This window comes from Acomys russatus, chromosome 31, assembly GCF_903995435.1.
Source record: "Acomys russatus chromosome 31, mAcoRus1.1, whole genome shotgun sequence".
NCBI classification, from domain to species: Eukaryota; Metazoa; Chordata; class Mammalia; order Rodentia; family Muridae; genus Acomys; species Acomys russatus.
The window spans coordinates 12,851,397-12,877,711 of record NC_067167.1 but is presented as its reverse complement, the minus strand read 5'-3'; the positions used below and the strand labels follow the sequence as shown (position 1 = coordinate 12,877,711).

General features: G+C 42.3%; 1 protein-coding gene across 2 annotated transcripts in view; it reads left to right on the top strand.

The window, feature by feature from the left end:
• The first annotated feature begins 196 nt into the window (after positions 1 to 196).
• Positions 197 to 26,315, top strand: part of Scyl2 (SCY1 like pseudokinase 2) — a 55,596-nt gene continuing 29,477 nt past the window's right edge. For both annotated transcript variants that reach the window (XM_051139828.1, XM_051139827.1), the window contains exons 1-4: positions 197 to 428; positions 10,752 to 10,956; positions 22,650 to 22,807; positions 25,869 to 26,013. In XM_051139828.1, coding sequence (XP_050995785.1) covers positions 10,780 to 10,956; positions 22,650 to 22,807; positions 25,869 to 26,013 — 480 coding nt within the window. In that variant the 5' untranslated portion in view covers positions 197 to 428; positions 10,752 to 10,779. The remainder of the gene's footprint in view (positions 429 to 10,751; positions 10,957 to 22,649; positions 22,808 to 25,868; positions 26,014 to 26,315) is intronic.

Below are 26,315 nucleotides of genomic sequence, written 5' to 3'. Positions count from 1 at the left end.
CGGAAACTCGGCCTGGAGCCAGGAAAGCTCGACCTGCTTGCAAAGATCAAAGAGTCAGAGGTACGGCCACCAGCAGACTTCCTGGCTCCTCCCCAGCGGCCCTGGAGCTCCGCCCCGACGGCCTCGCTGGGGAGGAGGGAATTCAAGCCCCACCCTTCCGAACCACCCGGAAGTGACGTCATGTAGGACCGGGTAGGTCTTTCGGTGCTGTTCCCCCTCCCGTGCTCTTCTTCCCCAGTCCGTTCCCTCCCTTCCCCCTTTGCTCCTCGGTCTCGGGGTTCTGCGGCCTCGGGGGTGGCGGTAGAGATGGAGTAAGCGTTCGGTGGCGGCCAGGCGCGCGGCACGAGCAGCCACAGCCCGGACGCATTGAGGGTGCGAGCGGGGGACGGGCCCCAGCACCGCCCCTCCAGGTAGCCGGCTGCTGCGAGGTGAGTGACCGGTCGCGGGTACCGGGCGACCTGGGTCTGCAGCCAGCTAGCGGACTACGGGCCTTCCCGGGCCTCGCGGCTGGCGACTGTTGCCTAGAGACGGGCCGGGTCGCACGAGCCGGCGGTGGGTGGCCCGGAGAGCCGGGACCCAGGCAGTGACAAGCGGGAGGGAGCGGATCTCAGGGGCCGGCGACTCCAGGAGAGGCCTTCGGGGGACAGGCGACTCGCTGCCCGGATCGTCTGCTTCTGGGAGAGTCCCCAGAGCCGGCACAGGAGCTCGGGTTTCCGCCGTGGAGAGCTCGGTATCCTTTTGGGAAATTGGACACTGCTCCGGGCCCGGTGAGACAGCCCCCCCCCCTCGATTCGGAGACTCGGTTCCGGTCAGCTGGGTCACCAGCTAAGGGACTGTGCTCCCCCCCCCCCCCCCGGTCCTCCTCCTCAGACGGTAGTTGTCTTTCTGGACTGGACGGTTATTGTGTGAGGTGGGTGGGGCAGATAAGGTTTGTGAGATTAAAATCCCCATTGGGGGCTCCAGTGCGCTTGTTTGTTTAAGCTGCCAAAGAAAGATAAAGGTTTAGACAGATAAAGCTTGCCGACGCTTCTTGGGATTCAACTGGACACATTACCTGTGATTAGTAATTAAGGGACACCAGTGTTATCGAATATCCCCCGCTCACAGGATTGATGAGACTCCAATCCAGCGACTTAAATAAAAGTGGTTTGATTGTAAGATACCAGCTAGAGTTTCTGCACATCAAAACCAGCGAGTGTTTGTGTGGTGACACTTTACAAAGCTGTATTTAAGTTTTCTGAGTTGTATGCCTCTGTCCGGAGAAAGAAACTTATCAAAAATGCTGCAAGTCAATCAGCCACTATAAAATCCGAGCATATCTGGTGATTGCTTGAAAGATTCCTTTTCGACTTTGAAGGCTTTTAAGCCCCCTTAATAAAGGTTGGAGGGGAAGGGGGTTATGTAAAGGAAAGGAACCTAATTGAAGAGACGGGGCTTCCTTCTGTTCAGGTGTTGTGGATACACACGTGGAAATCATTCATTTTGTCTGTAAGAGCCTTAACTAATACAGGTGTGTTATAATAACATACACTAGGACGTTACTATACAAATCCATCCTATGTTTGGGAATTATATCATGTTGATATAGTTGAAAGTTATGATCTATTCTCTCAAGAAAAAAAAAATAAGGTCTTCCCATGCTTCTTCCCCCTTCTATAGGAATTGAAATGTGTCAAATTCTTATTAGCATCTTTCTCTTCATCTTCAGCATTAACTTCTAGTGTCAGCCACTGTCATGTCTCCTACAGTTTTTATGGTGGAATTGACATTTTCAAAATACAGATCCATCACAATTGACACTTTCCTAGGATTAACTGAAATCCTTAACACGCTCTGTAAGGCTCTGCACAATTGTCCCCTCTGTGTGCTCTTCCCGTTCAGTGCCGACAGTGCCTTTGGCATTTTCCCTTGCCTTGTCTCTGGGGCCTCTTGTCTGTCTTTCTCTTCCTCCTTCAGGCATGTGGCTATAGGTTATACTTCCTGGAAATGGCCCGCAAGAGCCTGGGAGTGTTTATGTTTTCTGCCTGCTCATCATTCAATCTACTTCAGGGAGATTTTGATGAGTGTATAGTCTCCTCACGAAGGGTTCTCAGAACACCATTGCACGGTTCCTGTGGTTATGGTCCTCGTCTCCTGACGCCCTATAAATGTTTGTTAAATGAGTGAATTCACTGAGGGCTTACTAAATGCACCAGAAATGTACCAAGTATTCTAGATGTATCATCTGCTTTAACTCCCGCAGCAATCACTAGGGAAGTCACTATGGGTGACTTTTCATGGATTAGAAATTATGTTAGGTAGATGAGTGTGTTAGTGGGGGTTCTCTAAAATAGATTTGATGTGTGTATTTAAGGGGATTATTAGGTTGGCTTCCACAGTAGGGGTAGGGTAGACCAGCATTTGCCGTCGGCATGCTGGAGTGGCTAACCCGGTAGCCGCTCAGTCCCAGTCTGGTGTGGAAGGTTTGTGAGGGCTGCTTGTCTTCATTCTACATTGGAAGGCTGAAGAAACTGGGTTCTGCTTGTCAGCAAGGATGGGAACTGCAGGGGCAGCAACAGGGTAGATTCAGTCACCTGCAAGGAGTGAAAGGGGGCAGGTGAAAAGCAGCACTGTGTCACCCTCAGATATACAGAGCTATATCAGGGCTGCCTACTCCACAGGGCAGTCTTCATCCCCTTGGTTAACTCTCCCAAGAAATATCCTCACCGACCCACCCTGGCGCATGTCCCTTAGTTGATCCCAGGTCAGTCAAGTCTAGGAGCAATAGTAATCGTTACACAATAAATATTAGAATTGGGATTAGACCGCAGTGTTCTTGGGTTTGGACATTATATACATCAAACATAGGTATTCAGATTACCCAGGGTATTTAGACATTTACCGGCTTGAAACCTTTGTCTTGTAGACTTTTTTTTTAAGGTTTTTTTGAGACTGGGTTTCTCTGTGTAACATCCCTATTCACTTTGTAGACCAGGCTGGCCTTGAACTCACAGAGATCCACCTGCTCTGTCTCCTGAGTGCTAGGACTAAAGGTGTGCGCCACCGTGCCTGGCTTAGAATTCTTAAGTGTTTCATGAATGCATTGGCACACGTTGTGCTGTGCTACACCTAGGTTTCCCTTTCCTTCTTTCTCCTCCCTCCCTCTTTCCTTTTACATTTCTTCCTTTCTTCCCTTTCCCTTCTTCCTTTCTTTTTCTTTCTTTTCAGTTTTTACAGTTTTGATTTTTATTTTTAATAGCATTATGTGGTGTGTGTGTGTGTGCTTGTGTGGGTACATGGGCTACGGTCTACACGTTGAGGTCAGAGGACAAATTGCCATAGGAGGTCCTCTCCTTCCACTGTGGGCCCTAGCTCTGGCTGGTGCAGTTTGGCAGTGAGTGCTTTCACTTGCTTTGCTACCTCTGCAGCCCTAGGTTTTTAGATAGACTCACCCTGGCCCTGAACTTAATAACTGTTTAGCTGAGACAAGCCCTGAACTCCTAATCTTTCTGCCACTGGGCATGATGGTTTTTTCCCTCTATTTCTTCCTCCTCTCTTCCCTTCTTCTATCTGCTCCTTCCCCCCTCCCAATTATCTCCCAATATAAGTGTAAATATAAATATTATAATTGTCAAATGTATTTTAAGTAACACATTGTAGCAAGTTAGTGCTAGATTTTAACATTCTTAGGCCATAAAGGACTCTAGTTATTTGATATTTAAGTTATTTTAGTAAATGTAATTTTACATATTACATGGTTTGTTGTTGTTGTTGTTGTATCTAGTGTTCATGATCAAGTAATTTCCTGTTTCCTTTAGTTCCTTGCCATTAGTATTAGGTGTTACAATACACTGCCTACTTTTGCCAGGTATATATCCAATGTAGTATTACAACAGATTTGCTTGGTTCAATGGGAAGCCAGATGAATGCTGAGCCAGATGGTGGAGTGAAACAGTCATGGAAGAAGACTGGTTACTTTCACTCATATTCACTGAGCTTTAAAGGGAAAAGATGGTTGAGTTTCAGGTATCTTCTGAGTCTATGAGGAGAAATGGCTTGTATATACACACTTCTATTGTAGTTTTGTCTTTTAGAAAGAATTCGGCTTATTTCTCTCATTAAGCAAATAAAACTTGAAAAGCTATTATTTTTAGAAAAGATATAACCTACCTGGGTTTTGTACATATTAACTTTCTAGTACCGCATACTTTCAATCCTAACACCCTGGGAGCAGAAGCAGGTGGATCTCTGTGAGTTTGAGGCCAGCCTGGACTGCACAGTGAAACCCTGTTTCAAGCTAACAACCCCCAAACCAACAAACCAAGTCTTATTTAAGTTTAAGTTGTATCCTACTACCCTCCTTTTGTATTTTGTATGTTTGTTTCAGGCTGTATTTCATAGACTGTTGGTAGCTATTCTGCCCTTGGCTGCTTGTTTAACTTAACGATGAACTTCCCAAGTGCACCGGCTCCTGTACTGGCTCCTGCCGTCGGTGTAGAGCCTTTTCTGAATTTTGGGCCCCTATATCAAAAGCCCTGTATTCCTTACATTTTATTGTTTGTAAATGCCTTCTTCTGCACTTGGATTTTGACCTTGATGAAGAGTGGGATTCCTCGTTTTGCCTCATCCCTTTATGAAGCCAGCAGGTTCTCACCGCGCCGAGGAGAGCTTGTCTTTCCTTGTTTCTTATCTTTCCTTCCTCAGTGCTGTTTCCTCCTATCATCAATGTGAAGTGTGAAGTGGAACATTACGTTCCATAGTCATTTTGTAATTATAAAACACTGTTCTATGTAGTTGCCTATCTTTATTTCTATTTCCAAGTGCCCTTGGTTTTCTGTTTTGTTTGTATTTTAAAGTAAACATATTGACAGTCTCCCCAGTCTCTCCATGCTCCCAGCGCACCCGAGTGTGTCTTCCACTCTGCTCGGCGGATAGATTAGTCATCTGCTTAGTGCCAGGAAGCCTTCTGTGACTTCTAGCCTGGTTTGTTCATACTCATCTGGGCCATCTTGATTTTCTGGTGTCTTTCACCATATTTTATTTTCTTCCTGCTTTTGTCCAAGTGGCTTTTGTCTGAATGTTTTGTTTGTTTTTTTGTTTGGTTTTTAGAGACAGGGTCTCTCTGTGTAGCCTTGGCTGTCCTGGACTTGCTTTGTAGACCAGGCTGGCCTTGAACTCACGTCTCTCTGCCTGCCTCCGCCTCCCGAGTGCTGGGATTAAAGGTTGTCTGAATGTTTTTATTCCTACATTTTCCCTATTTGCTAGTCATTTGCCACTTGAGTTAAAAAACAAACACCTTTAACATCACAGTCTGGGAAACTGTCTGAGGTGGTGCGCGTGTGGGACAGCCAAGGATACACAGAGAAACACTGTCTGGGGTGGTGCGCGTGTGCAGCCCCGGTGGGACAGCCAAGGATACACAGAGAAACACTGTCCTGAAAACCCAAACCCAAAACCAAACCAAAATAAAACAAAAAAACCCCATTACTATCTGGGTCTTGTAACATTGTTTTTTTTGTTTTTGTTTTTGTTTTTTTATCAAGGATGTAACATTTTATCACTTGTCTGAAGAATAAATTCTTTATAGTTTATTTATGTGCCCTCAGTTTTCTTTCTTTTGTTCTTTTTGTTTGTTTTGTTTTGTTTTGTTTTGTTTTTTGAGACAGGGTTTCTCTTGTAGTCCTGGCTGTCCTGGACTTTGTAGACCTTGCTGGCCTTGAACTAAGAGAAATCCACCTGCCTCTGCTTCCCGAGTGCTAGGATTGAAGGCGTGCACCACCACCCCTGGCTCCCCTCAGTTTCTAAAAATGATATCAAGTACGCACAGGGTTTTCAATAACTAATTGAACTAATTGATTCATTTCCGTGTCTCCTATCTGTGTATTTAGTGTTGATTCTGCTAGGTGCTGGCTAGGTACCTGAGGTTTGAACATCAGTTCTAAAATTGTCTTTTGTTCTCATCATAAATGGATTTTATCATTTTCAGTGTACATCATAATCCTCTTTTCTGTATCATGGCATACAGTAATCCTTTCTTTAATATTCTGTCCTTTTTTTTTTAATTCCCATTTGAAGACATTTTTGGGCTTATCTTTTTTCTTAATGTCTTTTTTTACATTTATTTAATGTATATGAGTATTTTGCATGCACGTATTTATATGTATCATGTATGTGTCTGGCATTCATGAAGGAGAGGAGAGGGTGTTAGACCCTTGAAATTATAGATGGTTGTGAGCTACCATGTGAGTGCTAGGAACCAAAATTGGGATCTCTGTAAGAGCAACAAGTGCTCTTAACCACTAAGCCATCTCTCCAGCCCTTTCGAGCTCATTTTAATGTTTTTTTAACATGGGCACATTCAAGTCTCTGATTTATTGCTGGAATTTTGGCAGTCTGGGTCTGCCGCAGGACTGATGACCTAAAGAACAGAAATATCTCCATTTACGCCTGTCTGTACCCTACTGTGTGGTAAGGCGCAGAACATGCAGCGTGGAGCTAGTCTGGCGGAGTAAGAAGAGTGGTTATGTTGGCTTTGAACAGGATTTTGTATCCCTTTACCCTTTCAAACTCAGCGGCTGATGTTCACAGTGAAGCTCAGCACAGCATACAAGTGTTTTCACAGGGCCAATAGCAACGTCTCTAAGTGCTTACAGATGCAGCCTGACGTTAAGATGGGAAAATGAATCCATTTCCACTTAGAGAGGGCAGGTTTTTTTTTTTTTTTTCCTTTGAGACAAGGTTTCTACTGTTTAGTCTTGGCTGTCCTTGAACTCAACAAAGATCCATCAGCGTCTGCCTCTGCCTCCCTGAGTGCTGAGGTTCCAGGTGTGTGCCATCGCACCAGGCTTATGGTTCAAATCTTTAATAGCAGAAGGTAGGCTGTATTTGCATAAACATAACAGGACAAGCAGAATGCAGGCAAGGGCTGCTTTAGTCACGTGGTCTTCAGAGACTTTGCTTATGTGTCCAGTAAATACACTTTGTGTACTGTTAGGTTGGCGGCATCTGAGGATGTTGAGAACTGAACTAGTTACAAAGGTCTAATTTCTAGGTTGCTGTATAGCGTGGTTGTGCTTTATGTCATCCAAACCATGGAGTTCATGTCAGTATCATCACAGAGACATGCAGGACTATACTTTCTGTTGTCTGCTTCCGGAGAGCTTGAACCTAAGGCCTTGAACATAGGTTGGCTTACTACCACTGAGCTTCATGCCTAGCCTCGAGTTAAACAGTGGATAGTGTGGTCTTTCTCTTTATTTGGTCTGTTTCCTCCCCCAATTCTGGTTTATTACTGGTATAGACCCCCTCCCCACACATATAGTCTCTCATTCTCTCCCCCCTCGTGTGTGTGTGTGTGTATGTGTGTGTGTGTGTATGTGTGTGTGTGTGTGTGTGTGTGTCTGTGTGTCTGTGTGTCTGTGTGTTAATAGGGTAGAATAATCTAGGGCCTTCCACATGCTAGAAAAGTGTTTTGCCTTTGGTTTGTGTCTGTAACCCTCCTATTACCTTTTACTTTGAAACGGTGTTTCACTAAGTTTCCCAGGCCAGACTTGACCTTGTGATCCTCTCCTTCAGCCTTCCAGGTGGCTGTGATTTCAGGCCTGTGCCTCAAGGCGAGGCTTAAGAACTCTTGACGTCTCCAGCAAAAATGTTGGATTTAAAAAAAAATTCTGTTGACTTTTTGCTACGTTTATTTTAAAGTTGTCTTGTTGGGTATATAGACACTCAACAATTGAAGAAGAATTGATACCTTTGTCATTACAAAATGTCCTATTTGTTTTATAGTCTGCCATGTCTGTGTTAACTTATTTTTATAATGTCATTTTTATTAGATCACATATTTTAGTGTATTTTCCTATAAGAAGCTTATAGTTGAATCTTGCTTTTTGAGTAGTTTGATTTTGCTACCTCCTTATTGCAATTTAAAATTTATTTTTCCTGGATGTCTTTATTTCACTTTGATTTTTGACAGTTTTTCTCCCAACCTATATAGTTTGAAGTAAACTTTTAAAACAAGTTGTATTTATTTTATTTTATGTGTGTTAGTGTTTTGCCTGCATGTGTACCATAAGTGTGCACAGTGGCCACAGAGCCAGAAGAAGGCATTAGATCTCCTGGAACTTGAGTTAAGAATGTTGTGAGCCACCAAGTGGGGCTGGACACTGAACCCAGGTCCTCTGGAAGAGCAGCCATCTGAGCCATCTGTGCAGCCTGCTAAACTACTTTAGCATTTTACAGACCTCAGTGAACTAGTCTCTACATCCATGGTTTTTGATGTGAAGTCTGAAAAATGTGCTATTTTTGCTCCGTCTATAATTTACCTGTTCTGTGGACTCTTTAAGACTTAGTCCCTGATTTTGAGTCACTCAGTGGATAGTTTTAGGCATGTTTTGCTTTGTGTTTATCTTTTTCTGTGGCTTACTGAATTTCTTGGAAATTTGTGTAGTTTGGAAAATAACTGTGCATTATCTCTTGTTTTTCACCTCTCAATTTGGGGATCTGTTTACATGTCAGGCATATTAGACCTGTAATTTTGAGTGTGGGCCAGAACCTTTGATTGTCCTGCCTCAGCCTTTTTTATTTCTGGTTTTTCGAGACAGGGTTTCTCTGTGTAGCCTTAGCTGCCCTGGACTCGCTTTGTAGACCAGGCTGGCCTCGAACTCACAGTGATCCATCTGCCTGTCTCTGCCTCTGCCGGGATTAAAGGGCCTCAGCTTTTTGAGTGCTAGGATTACAGGTGTACTCTACCACACCCAGCTTTAGCACAGGCTTGTTCTACAGTTAAGGTCTGGCTAGTCTTTGGTTTCTGCTAAGTACCTTAGTCGACTCCCTTCCCCCCAGCCCCCACAGAGCCTTAGGTGACTCAGAAGCTTTCGTCTTACAGCTCCCCAGTTGGTCCTTGCTATACCCCGGGCTTTTGACATTCACCAAAGCATGGGTAGCCTGTATTTTGAAATTTTATCCTAGAATTTGCATTTATCTTATCTCTGAATTCCCCTGCCGGTGTTGCAGCATCTAAGCCTGATGATAGAACAGGAGGGCAAGCCGCCACGAGTCCTCAGCTCAGCTAGGCTGTTGTCGGTCAGAGCTGTGCTCTTTCCCTCACTCGGTAGAACCCTGAGCAGCCCTGCGAGGTTCTCCCTGTTTGTCTTCTCTCTCCCTGGGGTCACAGCTCCATGCTGCCTCTTTTCTTTCTTTCTTTTTCTTTTTCCTTCTCTTCTCATCTCTTCTTTTTTTAGATAGTCTCCATGTAGCTCTGCCTGTCCTAAACCTCTCTATGTAGAGCAGGCTGGCTCAACCTCAGAGAGATCCACCTGTCTGGGCCTCCCAAGTTTTGGGATTAAAGGCATCACCATCACCTGGTGCTCTCTGAATTCTTTATCTGACTTTAGATTAAAAACTTCTATTTTGAAATGCCTAAGCCCATGTATTCTCTGAAAATTTTTCCTATAACTATATTTTAGGGATATTTTACCTTGAAGAAAACTACCTATTTGTATGTGGCTTGCAAGAACGAGAGGGAGGGAAGGAGGCGGCAGGCGGGTGAGAAGGTGAGAGAGCAGGAAGGCAAGCCCTGGAATGCCTGTGGTAATCAGAGGAAAGCCTCAGGTGCTGCTTCTTACTTTTTTTACCTCTTGGAGGGGGTGTATTTTCTTTACTGAATGCCCAGTCAGCTCGCCCAGAGCTTCTGGGTGTTCTCCTGTCTGTCTCTCTTGGTGGGGTGCTGGAGTCTGGGTGCTTGTCTCTTGTGTGTTCTTTTCTGGAGGCGCCTGTGCTGTCAGGCTTCTGTGGCACACTCTTTCCCCTCTGAGCCTCTCCCTGGCCTTTGTGCTTTCCCCTCCTTCTGCTGTCCTTGTTCGGCTGTTCCTGCTCTGTTCTCCTCTTCACCTCCTGTTCCTCCTCACTCTGAAGATCAGATCGGCCTTCACTTGCTGCAGCTCTCCCACCTTAGCCTTCTAAGAGCTTGTATTAGGCGCATGAGCCACAGGCACAGCTTGTTTTGTGTTTTGAGATGAGGTCAGACTAATGTTGCCCAAGTCGGTGTTGAACTTTAGTCAGGAGGACTAAAGGGATCCTCCTGACTCAGTGTCACGAATAACTGGGACTGTGGGTGCACACTATGGAATCAAGCAGCACTTAGTTTCCTTTTAAAAAATGTTCTTGCTGGGTAGTGGTGGTGCATGTCTTTAATCCCAGCAATCAGGAGGCACAGACAGGTGGATCTCTGAGTTTGAGACCAGCCTGCTCTACAAAGCGAGTTCCAGGAAAGCCAAGAGAAACCCTGTCTCAAAAAACCAATCCCTGCCCCCCAAAAAGAGGGGCCTGGCATGGTAACGCACACCTGTTATCTTAGAACTCAGGGAGGTAGAGGCAGGCTGATTGCTGTGAATTCAAGGCCAGCCTGGTCTACAAAGTGAGTCTAGGACAGCCAAGGCTACACAGGGAAACCCTGTCTCGAAAAACAAAACAAAACAACAACAACAAAACAAAAAAACAAAAAACAAAAAAGAAAGAAAAAAGAAAATGTTCTCAGATCACTTTAGGGCTCGTCTGTCCGTCTGTCCATCCATCCGTCCATCTATGGGCTTATTTTGTTTTTACTGTGAGGAGTGTGTTCTAAACTAAAATGTTTACTTATGGGTACATTCTCTGAAGACAAAAATCAACTTACAACTTTGTATGGGTTCTATTGCTCTTTTTTTGGGAGGGGCACATTTTAAAAACTTACTATGAAAATCGTTCAGTGTTTCCATTTCCTTTTGTGTTTCCAGGTTACTTGAACTACCAAGTCCTGCAGCCATGGAGTCCATGCTTAATAAACTGAAGAGTACTGTTACGAAAGTAACAGCTGATGTCACTAGTGCTGTTATGGGCAATCCTGTCACTAGAGAGTTTGATGTTGGGCGACACATTGCCAGTGGTGGCAATGGGCTGGCATGGAAGATTTTTAATGGCACAAAGAAGTCAACAAAGCAGGTTAGTTGTGAATGTAATTTGAAAAAAGCACACCTGTGAACAACCACATAGTGAATTCATTTTTGTAATTAAGAAATGCCAAAAGGTCTTGACTGGATTTCCCCCTGAAACAGTCCAAGCGGGCCTCCGACTCCAACTCACTGTGTGGCTGGAGATGTCCTTGAGCTTGCGTGTCCCATCTCTACCCACCACATGTGAGGATTATAAGAGTGAGGTCCATTGTGTGTGTGTCTGTGTGCACTCCTGGGTTTGGGTGAGTGTGTTTGTGGAGGCTGGAGGTCAACACTGGGGTGTCTCCCCAGTCAGTCCCCGTGTTATTGTTTGAGGCAGGGTTTCTCACTGGCCCTAGCGCTCACTGGTTGTCTAGACTGTGTCCTCTGAGCAGGCACGTGCTGCTCTGCCTGCTTTTGTGTGGTTGCGTGGACTCTAGACTCAAATCCTCGTGTCTGCCCAGCAAGCACTTGCCCACTGAGCCATCAGCCCAGCCCTTGAGTGGAATCTTAAATGGGCTCTGAAGCTCTCACTTTGTTTTATGAAATCAAAGCAAGTGCTTTTGAATACCTGTTGTGTCTCCTGGTTGCAGACTCATTGTTCGACATGCCTTATCATCTAGCAATTTCCTTCTGTTTGAGTAATAAGATAAAAAGTCATGTTAGCATATTAGATGGTAAGATTCAGTGAAGTACATGTTTTAGGATAAAAACTCGGTCTGTAAATTTTAATATTTTTCAACATGTTACTGACAAAATATCCTATTAAAATTTGCCAGCATTGAGTATGCTGTATTAGTACTTTTGTTGTTTAGCACTAGAGATTTGGGCATGGGTTTCAGATGTGCTAGGTGAGGACTCGACCGCTGAGCTGCCCCGCAGCCCAGTTGCTGTGTTATCTGCTCTTTTATTCTGTAGGATTAGAGGAAATAGATTTCTCTACAATTTAGTTGTTGTTCATTTATGTTTATTTATTTTGGTGTACTGTTGAACCTGATAGCTTTTATTGCCCTAGAGAGGCACAATTGTGAAATATAGTAAGTAGTATGTTTGGGTATATTTATTTTATTGTTTAAAATTTTTTTCAGTTTAACTTTTTTTTTTTTTTAAGTTTTTAGTTTTTTTGAGACAGAGTTTCTCTGTGTAAGAGAGTCCTCGCTGTCCTGTAACTCTCTCTGTAGACCAGGCTGGCCTAGAATTCACAGAGATCTGCCTGCCTTTGCCTCCTGAGTGCTGGGCGTGTGCCACCACACCTGGCAAATTAACTTTTTTTTAGTAGTTTGACTAAGTTATATTAAACAAAATTGACTTAAGAGACCAGGAGATAGTTCTTAGAAATGTAATGAATGACTATTTAATTAGTTTATTATGTGTGTTTGTGGGGTGGGGGCTATGCACATGCATGCATGGACCTTAAGAGGCTAGAGGCAACAGGTCCCTTGGAACCGCATTAGAGGTGGCTGTGTGCCACCTTGCCTAGGCACTGGGTCGGAGCTCAGGTTCTTTGGGGGTGAGAATGTGAATTGTGCTGTTAAGGGGCCTCTCCAGCCCTGGTGAAAAATTAACGTTAACTGTGCACCTGTGCTGGAGGACAGCTTGTACTTGATGCCTCTCTCCTTGCAGCCTGTAGGTCCTAGGGTTGGAAGTCCGGTCCAGGCTTGTTGGCCAGCACCTTTACCCACGTCTCGCTAGCCCAGTTAGCGCTAGCATGTTATCAGTGTCTGTTGTAATTGTTAAAGTCAGAAATACTTGGGTTTAAGTTTCCTGTAGAAATTTTTTTATTGTCATTTTGTTGGAAATCTATTGAAATCCGAAGTTGATCCTTACTTTAAATGGTGGTTGATCTAAATTGTCAGTTTTGAACCTTGCTTTCTCTTTCAACTCATCAAGTCTGTCTAAAAAGAGAGTGGTTACTAAGAAGTGACTGGTTGAGAAATCATCAAGTTGTAAGGGACAGATCGTCTTCCACAGAATTAGTGCAGATTGCTTCTCTAGTCACTTTCAATAATATATCACTGAGTGACTAAGATAAATTGTGAGAAATACTGTTGGCTTTTATCATTGTAGGATTATCACAGTGTGTCCTTAATAAGCAAAGACAACTTTGATATTGTTAGGTGCTGTAATTTGGAGGCGGGGAACTTTGATGACTAATACATTGTTACACAGTGACTATGAAGAAGATGAAAATCCACACCAAGCTTACAGAATTAAGCATTTTTATTAAGGACATGGAATAAACTGTCTTTATGCCTGAGCAGAGAGTTTAGGAGCAGGTGTTGGCATCAGTGGTTCATAGGTTAAAACACCATGATAAAGTTGAAGCTTATATTACTGCTCATAGCACAGGAGAGCTAGGCCCAGTGGTAGAGCCACAGCCCTGCTCTCAGCTGTTAACTGGATGTGTGAGCAGGCTTCTCCCAGGAGGCTTTATTCTTCCTCTAAGTGTATTGCTTAGGGGACAGGGGCGGCATCAAGTCTCTGGATAAATCAGTCTTCTTGGTGGGCATAGGTTTTGTTTGCTTTTTTTTTTTTATTAACGTTTTTTCATAAAATATATTTTTGTTATATTTTCCTCTTCTCCCAACTCCTTCCATATCCTTTCTACCCACTCAACTTATGTTCTTTCTCTTAAAAAAACAAATTACAAAACACAAAAATCACAAAACCAAAAATTAAAACAAAACAAGCAAAAGACCAGTAAAACAAACAAAAAAGTTTGCCAAAACAGAAATACAGTTTTGAATTCTTTTTCTTTGGCACCTGACACCCTGTGGTCTTCAGCCCACAGTGCTTCTTCCTCAGCTGTCCTAGTGCTGGGATGATCGGCACTTGCTGTCATGTGGGGCTTGCGGCCTTTCTTTACCTAAGAACTGCTAGGGGTGCTCCAGGACGGACGTGAGGCATCACCGTGGAGCCCTACACTGCTCTGTCTGTCCTGCACCAGCCTTTTCCGTGCTTGGATCCGTGTATGGTACAAGATGGAAGCTGATCCACTTTCAGCAGCTGTTAGTTTCTCGGCATCCCTACCAACGATGTCACAGTTACTCTTCTTAGGTTCAGATATTTGTGCGGAGGATCTGTTTATGTTTTGAAATTTCGGCGAAATATTTCCTTCTCACCTCCTAAACTTCTAGAATACTATGTAATTGCAGACATACATAGTGCTCATCTCACTGAGTGTCTGTATAGTTCGGTAACTGAGTCTTTCTCTAGAGTCTCATGTTTAGGTTTAAGATGATTATCGGGGGACTGAAGAGGTGTCTCAGAGGGTAAGAGCACTGGCTGCTCTTCCAGAGGTCCTGAGTTCAATTCCCAACAACCACATGGTGCCTCACAACTAGCTATAATGTGATCTGGTGCCCTCTTCTGGCATGCAGGTGTGCATGCAGACAGAACACTGTATACATAGTAAATAAATAAATAAATCTTAAGAAAAATGATTATTTGAATATAGGTACTTTTTTAAACATCTTATTGAGAGGTTTTCTGAATACTTACTCCTTAAAAAAAATCTCATTGGGCTTTCTGATCTTTGAATTGTATTTTACAAAAACATAATCAAAAATGAGATTTTTTTTTGGCTAAACTATATAATAAGAGATATTTACCATACATATGCATACTTATATCCTTTAAAAATTGGTATGCTCTTGCTTTATATGTTAGGGTTTTAACTTGTAAGGCTGCTAATTTAAGTAATTAAAACATGATGCAGTTTTTGTTTTATTTAAATACCTAACCTCTATTAACATTTAAAAATTACATTAATTTTGTGTGCATGTACATGTGTTTTTGTGTGTATACCCACACACACCCACACCCTCACATGTGGAATCAGGACAGCTGGTAGGAATCGTCCTCCCTACTATGTGGCACTCAGGTCATCAGACTTGGCAGCAAATGCTTTTATCCACTCACCCAGCTCTATACTTTCAGGTAGAAGAAACATTTTGAAAAGTTATCTTTATGATTTTTTTCAAATAGGGCAGTGAGCTTGACTTTGAGTCATGTTTATTGCTCTTCACCCCCACAGTGCTTCAGGAAGTAGATTCCTAGAACTTCTAGTTAGATGGCTGTATAGCTGTTTTCTTTCTTTAGGGGTAACAAAGCTAGATATATCTTGTTTAGCTAAACTGTCTGTCTTTCTGTCTGTCTATCTATCCATCCATTATCTATCATCTATCTGTCTATATCTATCTATCTATCTATCTATCTATCTATCTATCTATCTATCTATTATCCATCACCTATCTATTATCTATCATCTATATCTATCTACCACCTATCTGTTATTTATCACCTGAATATCTATCACCTATTATCTATCTGTGTGTCTGTCTATCTATCTATCTATCTATCTATCTATCAATCATCTATCTACCTGTCTACCTGAGATAAGGTCTCCTGTAGTGGGGCTAGCTTGTAATTCCCTATGTGGCTGAGGATTACCCTGAGCTTGCTTTTTGTCTGTCTGTTGTTCTGTCATCTGTCTGTGTGTCTATCTCTCCTGTCTGTTCATCCATCCATCCATCTGGTAGAGTCTCATGGGGTGATGTTAGCCTGTAACTCTGTGTATGGCTGAGGATTACCCTGAGCTTCTTTCCATCTCTAATCTAACCCATTCTAGAGTAGCTTGACACATAGAGTAGTTGTCACATAATAAACCTTTTCTTGTCTGTATTTTATTCCATCTGCTAAGTCTAGGATTATAAACAGTACTTTCATTACTGCAGAGTATTCATGTATTATACATATGCCAATATTTGTGGGTAAGGCTTGTTTATATTGTATATACAAAGGCATAACTCATTTATAATGACTAAATATAATTAAAAGTTTAAAAAATGAAACTTTTATAAGGCTTAATGTACCAATCAAGTCACTTAGATAAAAATGATCACAAAAGAAAATGATTATAGATTAGTAAATTTTATGGGTATATTCTATTACATTTTGTTAAAAATTATTTATTTTATGTATATGAGTGCTGTATATGCATGTCTGCCTGTGTGCCAGAAGAGGGCAGCAGACTTCTGTGTAGATAGTTGTGAACCACCATAGGGGTGCTAGGAATTGATCTTAGAACCTCTGGAAGAACAGACAGTGCTCTTAGTCACTTGGCCATCTCTCCAGCCCCCACCTTTAAAGCAATCTCTCTACCTTTTTTTTTTTTAAAACAATGCGAATTAAACCTAAGGATGGCTGGCAACTGCGTGCCAGGAAAGTGCTCTACCACTGAGCCCTAGTGGTTTTGATTGTTGTTTAGAGAGAGAGAGATTGTGTGCGCGCACACGAGAGGGGAGGGGGCAGGTGGGGGAGAGAGGGGGGGCCGGTGGGGGAGAGACAGAGAAGGGGAGAGAGAATGTGTTTACCATGATAATACGTAAGGAGTCAGAGGACAACTTTTATTTTTTGTTTTGTTTTTGTATTTTTTTTTTTCTGAGACAGGGTCTCTCTGTGTAGTCTTGGCTGTCCTGGACTCACTCTGCAGACCAGGCTGGCCTCGAACTCACAGCGATCCGCCTGCCTCTACCTGGGATTAAAGGCATGTGCCACCATGCCCAGCTCAGAGGACAACTTTTGGAAGCTGGTCTCTTTCTACCGTGGGATCCAGGAATCAAACTCAGATCATCAGATCTGCATGGCAAATACCTTTAACCACTAACCCGTCTCTCTCCAATCCTTTTCAACTTCTGAAACCTACTGGAGCCCACGCTGGTCTGGAACTTATTGTGTATCCAGATGGGGCACAACCTCACAGATCCTCTTCGCAGTCTCCCCATGCCCATCTTAAGACCTATTAACTTAGTATAAATAATACTTGAATTTTAGTTTATTGTTTTGAAGAACTGTTAGCTAAAAGTCAGAAGAAAAAAGAAGAGTGTAATTGTTACTTTGCAGTATTCACTGATGAGTCGCAGGGATCCACAGAACAGCTCATAAAGAACGGCTGAGTTTGAACAGACATCTCTGGTGGCTCTGAGAGAACTGCACACTTCATTATATAATTTGGGTTTTATTTCTCAAACTTTTATTTTCAGTAGACTTCACATTTACAGTAAGCAAAGTAGCTTTTAAAAGTTGTAAATAGGTCTTTCTGCCTCTGCCTTTTAGGGACTCTTGTTTTACTTGCATTACCACAGCTGGCCATTTCAATAATTTTATAGTTTTTTTAAAATTTAAAGTTAGGTTAGTAAGAAAACAGCACTTTTATGTTGGGTTTGGTGGTGTATGCCTGCAATCCCAGCCCTCGGGATGCCACGACAGGTGAATCTCTGTGAGTTCGAGGCCAGCCTGGTCTACAAAGTAAGTCCAGGACAGCCAAGGCTACACAAAGAAACCCTGTCTTGAAAAAAAAAAAAAAACAAAAAGAAAAAGAAAAAAGGTGTCACCTGCCTTTAATCTCAGCACTCCGAGGCAGGTGGGTCACTGTGAGTTTGAGGCCAGCCTGGTCTACGAAGTGAGTTTAGGGCAGCCAAGATAACACAGACAAACTCTGTCTCAAAAAACTAACAAACAAACAATCAAACAAAACCAACCAATCAACCAACCAAAAAAAAAAAAAGGAAAAAAAAAGCCGCTCCCCCCAAAACCCTTAAAGCAAACAAACAAAAAACCGAGCACTTTTTCCCTTTGTTTCTTTGGGAATTTTAGACAGTGTGTTTTGAGCATGCTCCCCCTCGTCCTCAGCTCCTCCCTCACCATTCTCTCCATCCCGCCCACCTGACTTTGAGATTGCTTCTTTTTCTTTCCCCATCCAGCCCAGTTTGTATGTCCCAGCTAGATGGCATGTGGCTGACCCACCAGGAGTCACTGTTAAAGAACACCCAGTCATCCTCTCCCAGCAGCTGTCACATGCAGGTGGCCGAGGAGCCCACCTTCTCCTCTCCAGCCTATGGTTTTGTTGGCCGGAGCTTGCTAGGTCTTGTGTGCTGTCTTGGTTGCTGTGAACTCCTATGTGCAGCTGCCCTGCTGTGTCTGGAAAACACTTTCCTCCATGTTACCAACCACCTCTGGTTCTTACCGTCTTTCCACCTCTTTTTCCTCCAAGCTCCATGAGCCGTGGGAGGGAAGGTGTGACATGTTTGTCACATTTATGACTGAGCACTCCAGTCCCTACACTCTATGCTGACCAGTTGAGGTCTCTGTTAACTGCCATCCACTGCAAAGAGGTGTTTCTCTGCTGAGGGCTAAGATGCTTTGATCTGTAGGTATAGCAATAAGTCATTAATGTATGCTCCACTTAGCTGGATAATAGCATTGGGTTCCACCCTAGGGCCTATTCTAGTCACTGGGAACAGTACTTTTAATGTATACAGTGAGTAAACAATGGGATAGAACTTCTGGAATTTTCACTTTAAAGAAAGGTTTATTTACGTTTGTTTTATCTGCATGTGAGCGCACCACAGACACTCCTTGGCCAAGCTTTTTGTTTTGCGATTTTAGTCTTTGCGTTCTTGAAACAGGGTTTAGTTGTTTAGGCCAGGCTCACCTCAACCTGGTGATCCTTTTCCCTCAGTGTTGTCATACTGGTGTGTACCGCCACACCCAGCTCCTTGTGCCTAATCATGGAGTGAAGAATACCACCTCATTTTTCCTGTATGCTTGAAACTTTGTATACTGATAAGATGAAAATTTTAATTCAAAATGATAATAAAAATTCCATTAATGGCTTGTCTTTATTGGCAATCAGTACGCAGTGAACATTTGCGAATCTTTTGGGTCTAAGGCACTGCTACATTTTGTGACATTGCTTTATGTTACATGTATCATGTGAGACTTTTGCCTTCTGTTTATGCTGTATTTCTTAATGGTCAGAAGAGGTAAGATAGAGTGTATATACAGTTTGAGCATCCTTGTCTAAAAATCTCAACTATGGAAAGCTGTCCTAACTACAAGGAAGCAGGGGAGGGGTGGTGGGATGGTGAGTGTTAGCAGAGGGCATGGCACTGACCAGTCAGCCTCTGCCGCTTGATGTGCTTGTGACCAGAAGTATTTCAGATTTTAGAGGGTTTTTTGTTTTTGTTTTTGTTTTTTTTTGGTTTTAGAATATTTGTAGACTTTACTGGTTGAGTACCTCTAATATCTGAACTCCGAAATTTTTTGTGCATGAGGGGTTTAACTTAGGAAATTTTAGGCATCAGCTCTTCAGATTAATCTGATAGACAATTACATTGCTATAATCTGATGAAAAGTTTCAGAGTGTAGGGTTTTAGTTTACAGAGTTACTAAGTGCCATGAAGTAGTTAAGAACACAATTTTGTTGCAATTGATTAATTATAATTAACTGGTCGAAGCAGAAAAGTTTTAAAGATAGTTGATAACCTGTTGTGATCTCTGTCATCTTTGACCTAGAGCAGTAAATTCAGGATCTTCTGATACAATTGTGTTTCTTTTTCTTCATGAACTGAGTGTTCCTCTTTAAGAGCAGTGAAATGGCAAGAATCCTAGAGCCATTTCATGTGATGTGTTTTAAAAAGACACTGTGAAAAACACATTTAAATTAGATGCATTTATAAAAGGTGTCATAGAAGAGCACTTACTGAAATAAACTTTTTTCACGTGAATACAAGTGAACAGTGAGGTAGTTCCTGCACTTTGAGGTCATTTGTTTTTAGATTTAATTAGTATCATATGAGACCTTTGCCTTCTATTTATGCTATATTTCCTAATGGTCAGAAGAGGTAAGACAGAGTGCAGTTTGAGCACCCTTGTCTAAAAATCTAAACTGAACAGTTCCAGCAATTTGAGTGACAACATGATGTGTTAAGTAGAAAATTCTATACTTGGTTTCATGTAGCACATTACATTCAAAATACAGGTGTCTACTGTTTAAAAATTATTTAGAGGCTCTGTGTCCAGTGTATGTGAAACAGTGGATTGCATGTTTAGATTTGCATCCCATCCTCAAGAGAGCTCATGCATTTTAAAGTTCCTATGTCGTATCAGGGATAGCTCTGGTCCCAAACACTTGTTTCTGTATAAAGGCTATGCAACCTATATATGAAATTTAAAGCTGTTACTCAACTTCATTGACCCCATCCCAAAGGTGTGTGTCACATGAATTTCCGTGTGTGTGTGTGTGTGTGTGTGTGTGTGTGTGTATGTGTGTGTGTGTGTTTGGTTTTTGGAGACAGAGTTTCTCTGTGTGGCTTTGGCTGTCTTGGAATTCTCTATATACCAGGCTGGCTTTGAACTTACAGAGATCCACCTGCTTCTCCCTTCCACATGCTGGGATTAAAGTTGTGTGCCACCACCACCTGGCTGTTCTGTGTTATTTCTAAGCTAACAGAATGGTATATTTGCTCTAGGATTAAAGGCTAGGTACTTTGAGTCTTGACTCGTCATCTTGTTGTAGATAGTCTTTATAACATTCATTCTTTAATGTCCTCTTTTAATGGGATGACTATAAATTAATATATGTCTGATGGGATTCTTGTGAAGAATCAAGTAATTCCCCCAAAAAGATTTAGCTCAGTAATTTCACATAACTGCAAAAGTTACCTGTTTCCATAAATAATCAGCTGGCTCTAGAAACACTTCATTTGTTCAGTCTTTGGTAGACAAATGCCTGCAAATTTAGCTATAGGGCTTGATTTCTTTTTATAAAAGAGCCAGAAGTTGAGTTCACAGTCAAGATAGGACTAAGTGGCAAGAGTGGTATTACAGTTTGCACTTGTATGATTTAAAACATTTCATTTTATTTTATTGTTTTTTGTTTTTGTTTCTGAAGCAGAGCTTCTTTGTGCAGCCCTGGCTGTCCTGAAACTCACATTTTTAGATCAAGTTGGCCTTGAACTCACAGAGATCTGTCTGCCTCTGTCTCCCAAGTACTGGGATTAAAGGTGTGTACCACCACACTTGGCCAAGAAATTGGATTCTTAAAAGATGTTTTTTAAATTGTATTTTCTTAGAGAGGCGGGTGACAAAGAATGAATGTGGTTGCACTGGCCATGGCACAGATGTGGAACTCGGAGGATATCTTGTGATAGTTCTTTCCTTCCACCTTTGGTCCCAGGGATTGGACTCAGGTTGACAGTGGGAGATAGGTGTCCTTAACCCGAGTCATCTCCCTGGCCCTGGAAACTGGACCTTAACCTCTGTTAGTCACGTTCTCAGGTGTTAAATGTTTCTGACATAGGAGCTGTGTAATGGAGCTTTTGGCTTCTTTATGAACTCAGTTATGCTACATAAATATGTCTTTGTTTTAATCCCAAGTGTGGGATTTTAGCTTGGGCTTTAGTGTGCCCCCAGCTGATAATTACCTCCTGTGGGGGGTGGTCTTTGCCAGCTGGCAACTGCCCACCTTGTGCAGCACAGAGAGGGGTGTGGTCTAGGACTCTGAGGGAGATAAATAGGAGAGCCCAGAGAGAGAAAGTATGGCATGTAGCAGTTTGGAGAGATGAGAGACGGACTTTGTGGCAGCTTGGAGACAGATGGAGAGATGCTAGGATGAGACTGCTTGCTGTGTTTGCTGTTGATGGAGATCGGTATTGTCCCAGAAGAACTCATGGACCTTAAACAGCCAGGAGACGTAAAGCTGTGTGTTGGTGCCCCCTCTTTCCACTAACTTTTTTTCTCTCATACCCAAGGTTAAAGGGTTGGTGGAAGAGAGGTAGAAGCCTCAATACTTCAAATAAAATAGATATTTAAAAAAACATGGACAGAGTTGCATTCGATTTGTATCACAACATTTTACTTAGTCCTAATGTATTCCTAGTAAATTGATAGAATGAGACTTTTCTGTATCTTGCACAGATGCTATTGATCTTGAGTGTGCAGATCATTGATCAGGCCTGTAGCATTGATCAGATGGGCTTTAGCAGAAAATGACACTTATAATAGGAAACTCAGTAAAGGTTTTTGTTTTTGTCTTTTTTATAAAGACAGCCTCTCTGCCAGGGATGGTCATGTTGTGGGGCTGGGTGTGGTGGTGCCGGCCTATAATTCCATCACCCTTCAAGTACAGTTGCCCTTAACCTACATAGCCTGGGCTGTTTGAAACTGTTGTTATGAACAGCATTTTGAGTCTTTAAGCACTTTAAAAATTTTTGTTTGAGTTAAGGATACTGCATAGAGGGACTGGAGAGATGGATCAGCAGTTAAAGCATTATCTTCCAGAGGTCCTGAGTTCAATTCCCGGCAACCACATGGTGGCTCACAACCATCTATAATGTGATCTGATGCCCTCTTCTGGCGTGTAGGCAAACATTCAGATAGAGCACTCATATACATAAATACATAAAATACATAAAATAAATAAATCTTGGAAAAACAAACAAACAAAAAACCCCCCCAAAACCACAAGAGGAACAAAGTCTGCCCAGGACATGGCCCTGAAGTCACGGAGTACGTGGATGGGACAACAACTGGAGTCAACCCTCTTTAAAAAAACAACAAACACAAAAACTACATAGAGGAACTGAATGGCACATAGTTTGTGTGCATTTCATATAACACAGTAACAAGATGGGTATATTCCTGTGGGCTCCTCATAAGGGCTTTATGCTTCTAAATATATTTAGATTTTCGTATCTTTATTTACTTAGTTTTTCAATTGGTATATTATTGCAGTATTGTTAAAATTTCTATAGCATTAGTTTTAATTATTTGTCTATAGACTGTATGATACTCATAATTTTACTGCTTTTATATATTTCATGATAAAATTAGCTACGTGCTTTTTTTTTTTTTAATTAGGAAGTGGCTGTTTTTGTCTTTGATAAAAAGCTGATTGACAAATATCAAAAATTTGAAAAGGATCAAATTATCGATTCTCTAAAACGAGGAGTCCAACAATTAACCCGGCTACGACACCCTCGCCTTCTTACTGTCCAGCATCCTTTAGAAGAATCAAGGTAAATTTTTAAAAATTTGTACAGGAAATGTCCTGAATAAATAGGCGAAAGTAACTATTTGTTCTGTTTCAAATACTATCAACGACATTTCTGAAAAGTAAGTTTTGAGCTCTTATGGGTCCTTTGCTACCCTAAGATTTATATTATTGTGTATGTATGTGTCTATTTATTTTTATGTATATGTGTGTTTGCTTGTATGAGTTTATGTGTATCGTGTGTGCACCCCTCAGAGGCCAGAAGAGGGTATCAGCTCTAGAAGCGGAGTTGGTGATGGTTGTGAGCTACCATGTGGTGCTGGCAACAAAACCTGAGTTCTCTGCAGGAGCAGTCCGGAAGCCTCTTAACCAGCGCGTCCCTGCATATGTCGAGTGAAATATTACTACTTTCCCCAATTGTCTTGAGTCTGTATGGAGTTACCTTTAGTTGTCATAGCAGATCTGAGGAGACTGTGGAATAAGGCACTGCTTGGAAATTGATGGTTGGACACACTCAGCACTGCAGAGGCAGAGGCAGGTGGACTCTGTGAGTTCAAGGCCAGCCTGGTCTACAAAGTGAGTCCAGGACAGCCAGGGCTACACAGAGAGATCCTGTCTTGAAAAATCAAGGAGGGGAAAAAGAAAGAAAGTAGATGATCTTGCTATCTACTAGATATTTGCTTAGAAGTTCTGGCCGCTTTTTAATTGATTATTCGGGATCGCCTTTGTATGTATATAAGTGCTGTTCTGACATCAGGCCTTTTGTGTCCTGTCTGTCGGTCTGTAGCCTTCAGTTATTTTACTACCAATTTTACTGAATGATAAGCTTAGGAAATGTTGCTGAGATAATCAGAAAATAAGACTTATGCATCTTGACTGGACCAGTCCTTTAGATATCCTAGCCTTGTAAAATTTTCTACCAGTTTTAGAAACTTATTTATTTTCTCCTCCTCAGCCCACCATCCTCCTGCCTTATTTAGAAGGTCTTAGGCTGTCAGCCAGTTGTGTTCTGTGGGTAGAGGAGTCCAAGCTTCGCATCTCCCCTCAGCCAGGACAGTTGCTTTTGTCTGTTTTACATACTAGCTTTGTGAAAGTTCCTTGCTTTGAAATCTCTCCCCAGTCATGACTCTGAGACAAAGGCACAGACATTCACCATGCGCAAAGTTGTGTTAGATACCTTACACTCCTTAACTCATGTCAGCTTCATAATTGCACAGAACAGAGACAGGGCTGAGAATACTGTTTAAACTCTGGCTGGGATGGCAAACCTGGGAGTTGGCAGCTTGGCTCCTGAGCCAGTACCCTCACTCACCAATGCGCTGTTTCTCAGTCTTGCTATGTTGTGCCTACCAAGAGGTATGCTCACATCTCTTATTGTTATTGTGAAGATGTCTTTGTTTTAATTTGATCTACTGTCTTAGAGCTCATGATATATTTGAAGTTTTTTGAGGTGAGATGGGCCAATGTACTTTCTCTATCCCTATGGTTTCTTATACAGCAATTTAAACATTATAGAATTTTAGGACCTTAAACATACTTCTTTCAGTTTATTAACTTGGGTGTGTGATGTATACATGTGTGTGTGCACATCATGGTGTGTGTGTGAAGATCAGAGGGCAATTTTGTGGAGTTAGTTCTCTCTTTCCACTATTATGTGGGTTCTGGGAGTTGAGCCCAGGGCAATAGACTTGTAAGATAAGCTCCACCTGTTGAGCCATCTTGCTGGCCTTAAAATTAGGAATTTATTTGCTATCAGGAAGAGACACAGTTCAGAGATTACTTAATGACATTTAGTTGTAAGGTTTATGAAAATTGTAGTAAGCAGTAATCCAGCTTTCAATATATTATTAAAATTGAGATGACAGATTTAGATTCTGCATTTCTTTTCAATTGAGAACTAGGGTGAAGGCAGCAGGAGAGCTAGGCAATAGTCACAGGCCAGGAAGGAAGAGTGCAGAGCTGCTGCTGAGTAGCTGGCGTCTGGGTGCTGAAGCTTGCCTGTCCTTGGCTCTTGGTACAGCCCAAAGCCAGAGCCCTAGAGTGTTAGTTAGGTCAGGGCCTCGAGTGCTTGGTAGTTTATGGCAGCAGCGCTAAGTTTATTGAGTAGGCACACCAGACACTGCGCTCTGCCTTGTGTTCACCATGATTGTTTCATTTGGTTCTTACCATAACCCCCGGAGTGCGGCTCTTTGCGCCATTGTACAAGTGGACAGAGAGGCTCCGAGAGGTAGTGTGCAGCACCACCAAGACAAACAGTAGAACCAGGGCGTGGGGCAGAGCTGTCTCCACAGCTCGAGTTGCTCAGTATGTCATGGACACACACTGTCAGTGTCCCAGGAATGGAAACTTAAAAAATTTGAATCCTTTCAAAATGATGTAAAAAGTAGCTAATGCTTTTTTGGTTGAGGAAAGAATGAGGACCTTCTGCCTGAGCTGCTCCTGTGGTGTGTGTGTGAGAGAGCTGCAGGTGCCTGAGCTGCTCCTGTGGTGTGTGTGAGAGAGCTGCAGGTGCCTAAACTGCTCCTTTGGTGTGTGTAAGAGAGCTGCAGGTGTCTGAGCTGCTCCTGTGGTGTGTGTGAGAGAGCTGCAGGTGCCTGAGCTGCTCCTGTGGTGTGTGTGAGAGAGCTGCAGGTGTCTGAGCTGCTCCTGTGGTGTGTGTGAGAGAGCTGCAGGTGCCTGAGCTGCTCCTGTGGTGTGTGTGAGAGAGCTGCAGGTGTCTGAGCTGCTCCTGTGGTGTGTGTGAGAGAGCTGCAGGTGTCTTGGAGTGTATTTTGAAAAATTACAGCCTTGTAGATTAAGTATATAGTAGGCTTAATGAAACCGTTTTTGAGTCAGTTCTTTGATTTTTCAGGCAGTCATTTAAAAAGCACAATTGAAATATTTTATTTCTTGACTTAACATTTGTCACAGTACTTAGTTTAAAAGGTTAAGTAATTTATCTCACATCGTTTGCATGTAAATGCTATAGTCAAGTTGGGATCAGCCACAGAATCTCTCATTGATTTGATAGGTTATCTGCTATTTCATGTGTATTGAATTTTTGTAATGTATAAAATGATAGTAACTCTTTTTCTCTTTTGAAACAGGGATTGCTTGGCATTTTGTACAGAACCAGTTTTTGCCAGTTTAGCCAATGTTCTTGGTAACTGGGAAAATCTACCCTCTTCAATCTCTCCAGACATTAAGGATTATAAACTTTATGATGTAGAAACTAAGTATGGTTTGCTTCAGGTATGTAGCTATATTTAAGACGAGACAAGTTTTTTCCTCTAAAAACAATTTGTAACTATTTCAAATTTATCTACCATATAGACTACATTATGTAAGCCTTTGACCCTTGACAGTCATTTGTAAATTATTTTCATGACTCAGAATTTTTGTTGTTGTTTTAGCATTAGGTTTAAGATTTATTTTATGGGTTTCTCCACTTTCAACTAAACAAACATACAAACCAGGGTCTAACTATGTTGCCCTGGCTGCTCTGGTGCTTGCTATGTAAGCTGTTCTAGCCTCGACCACAATGCCTGGCTAAG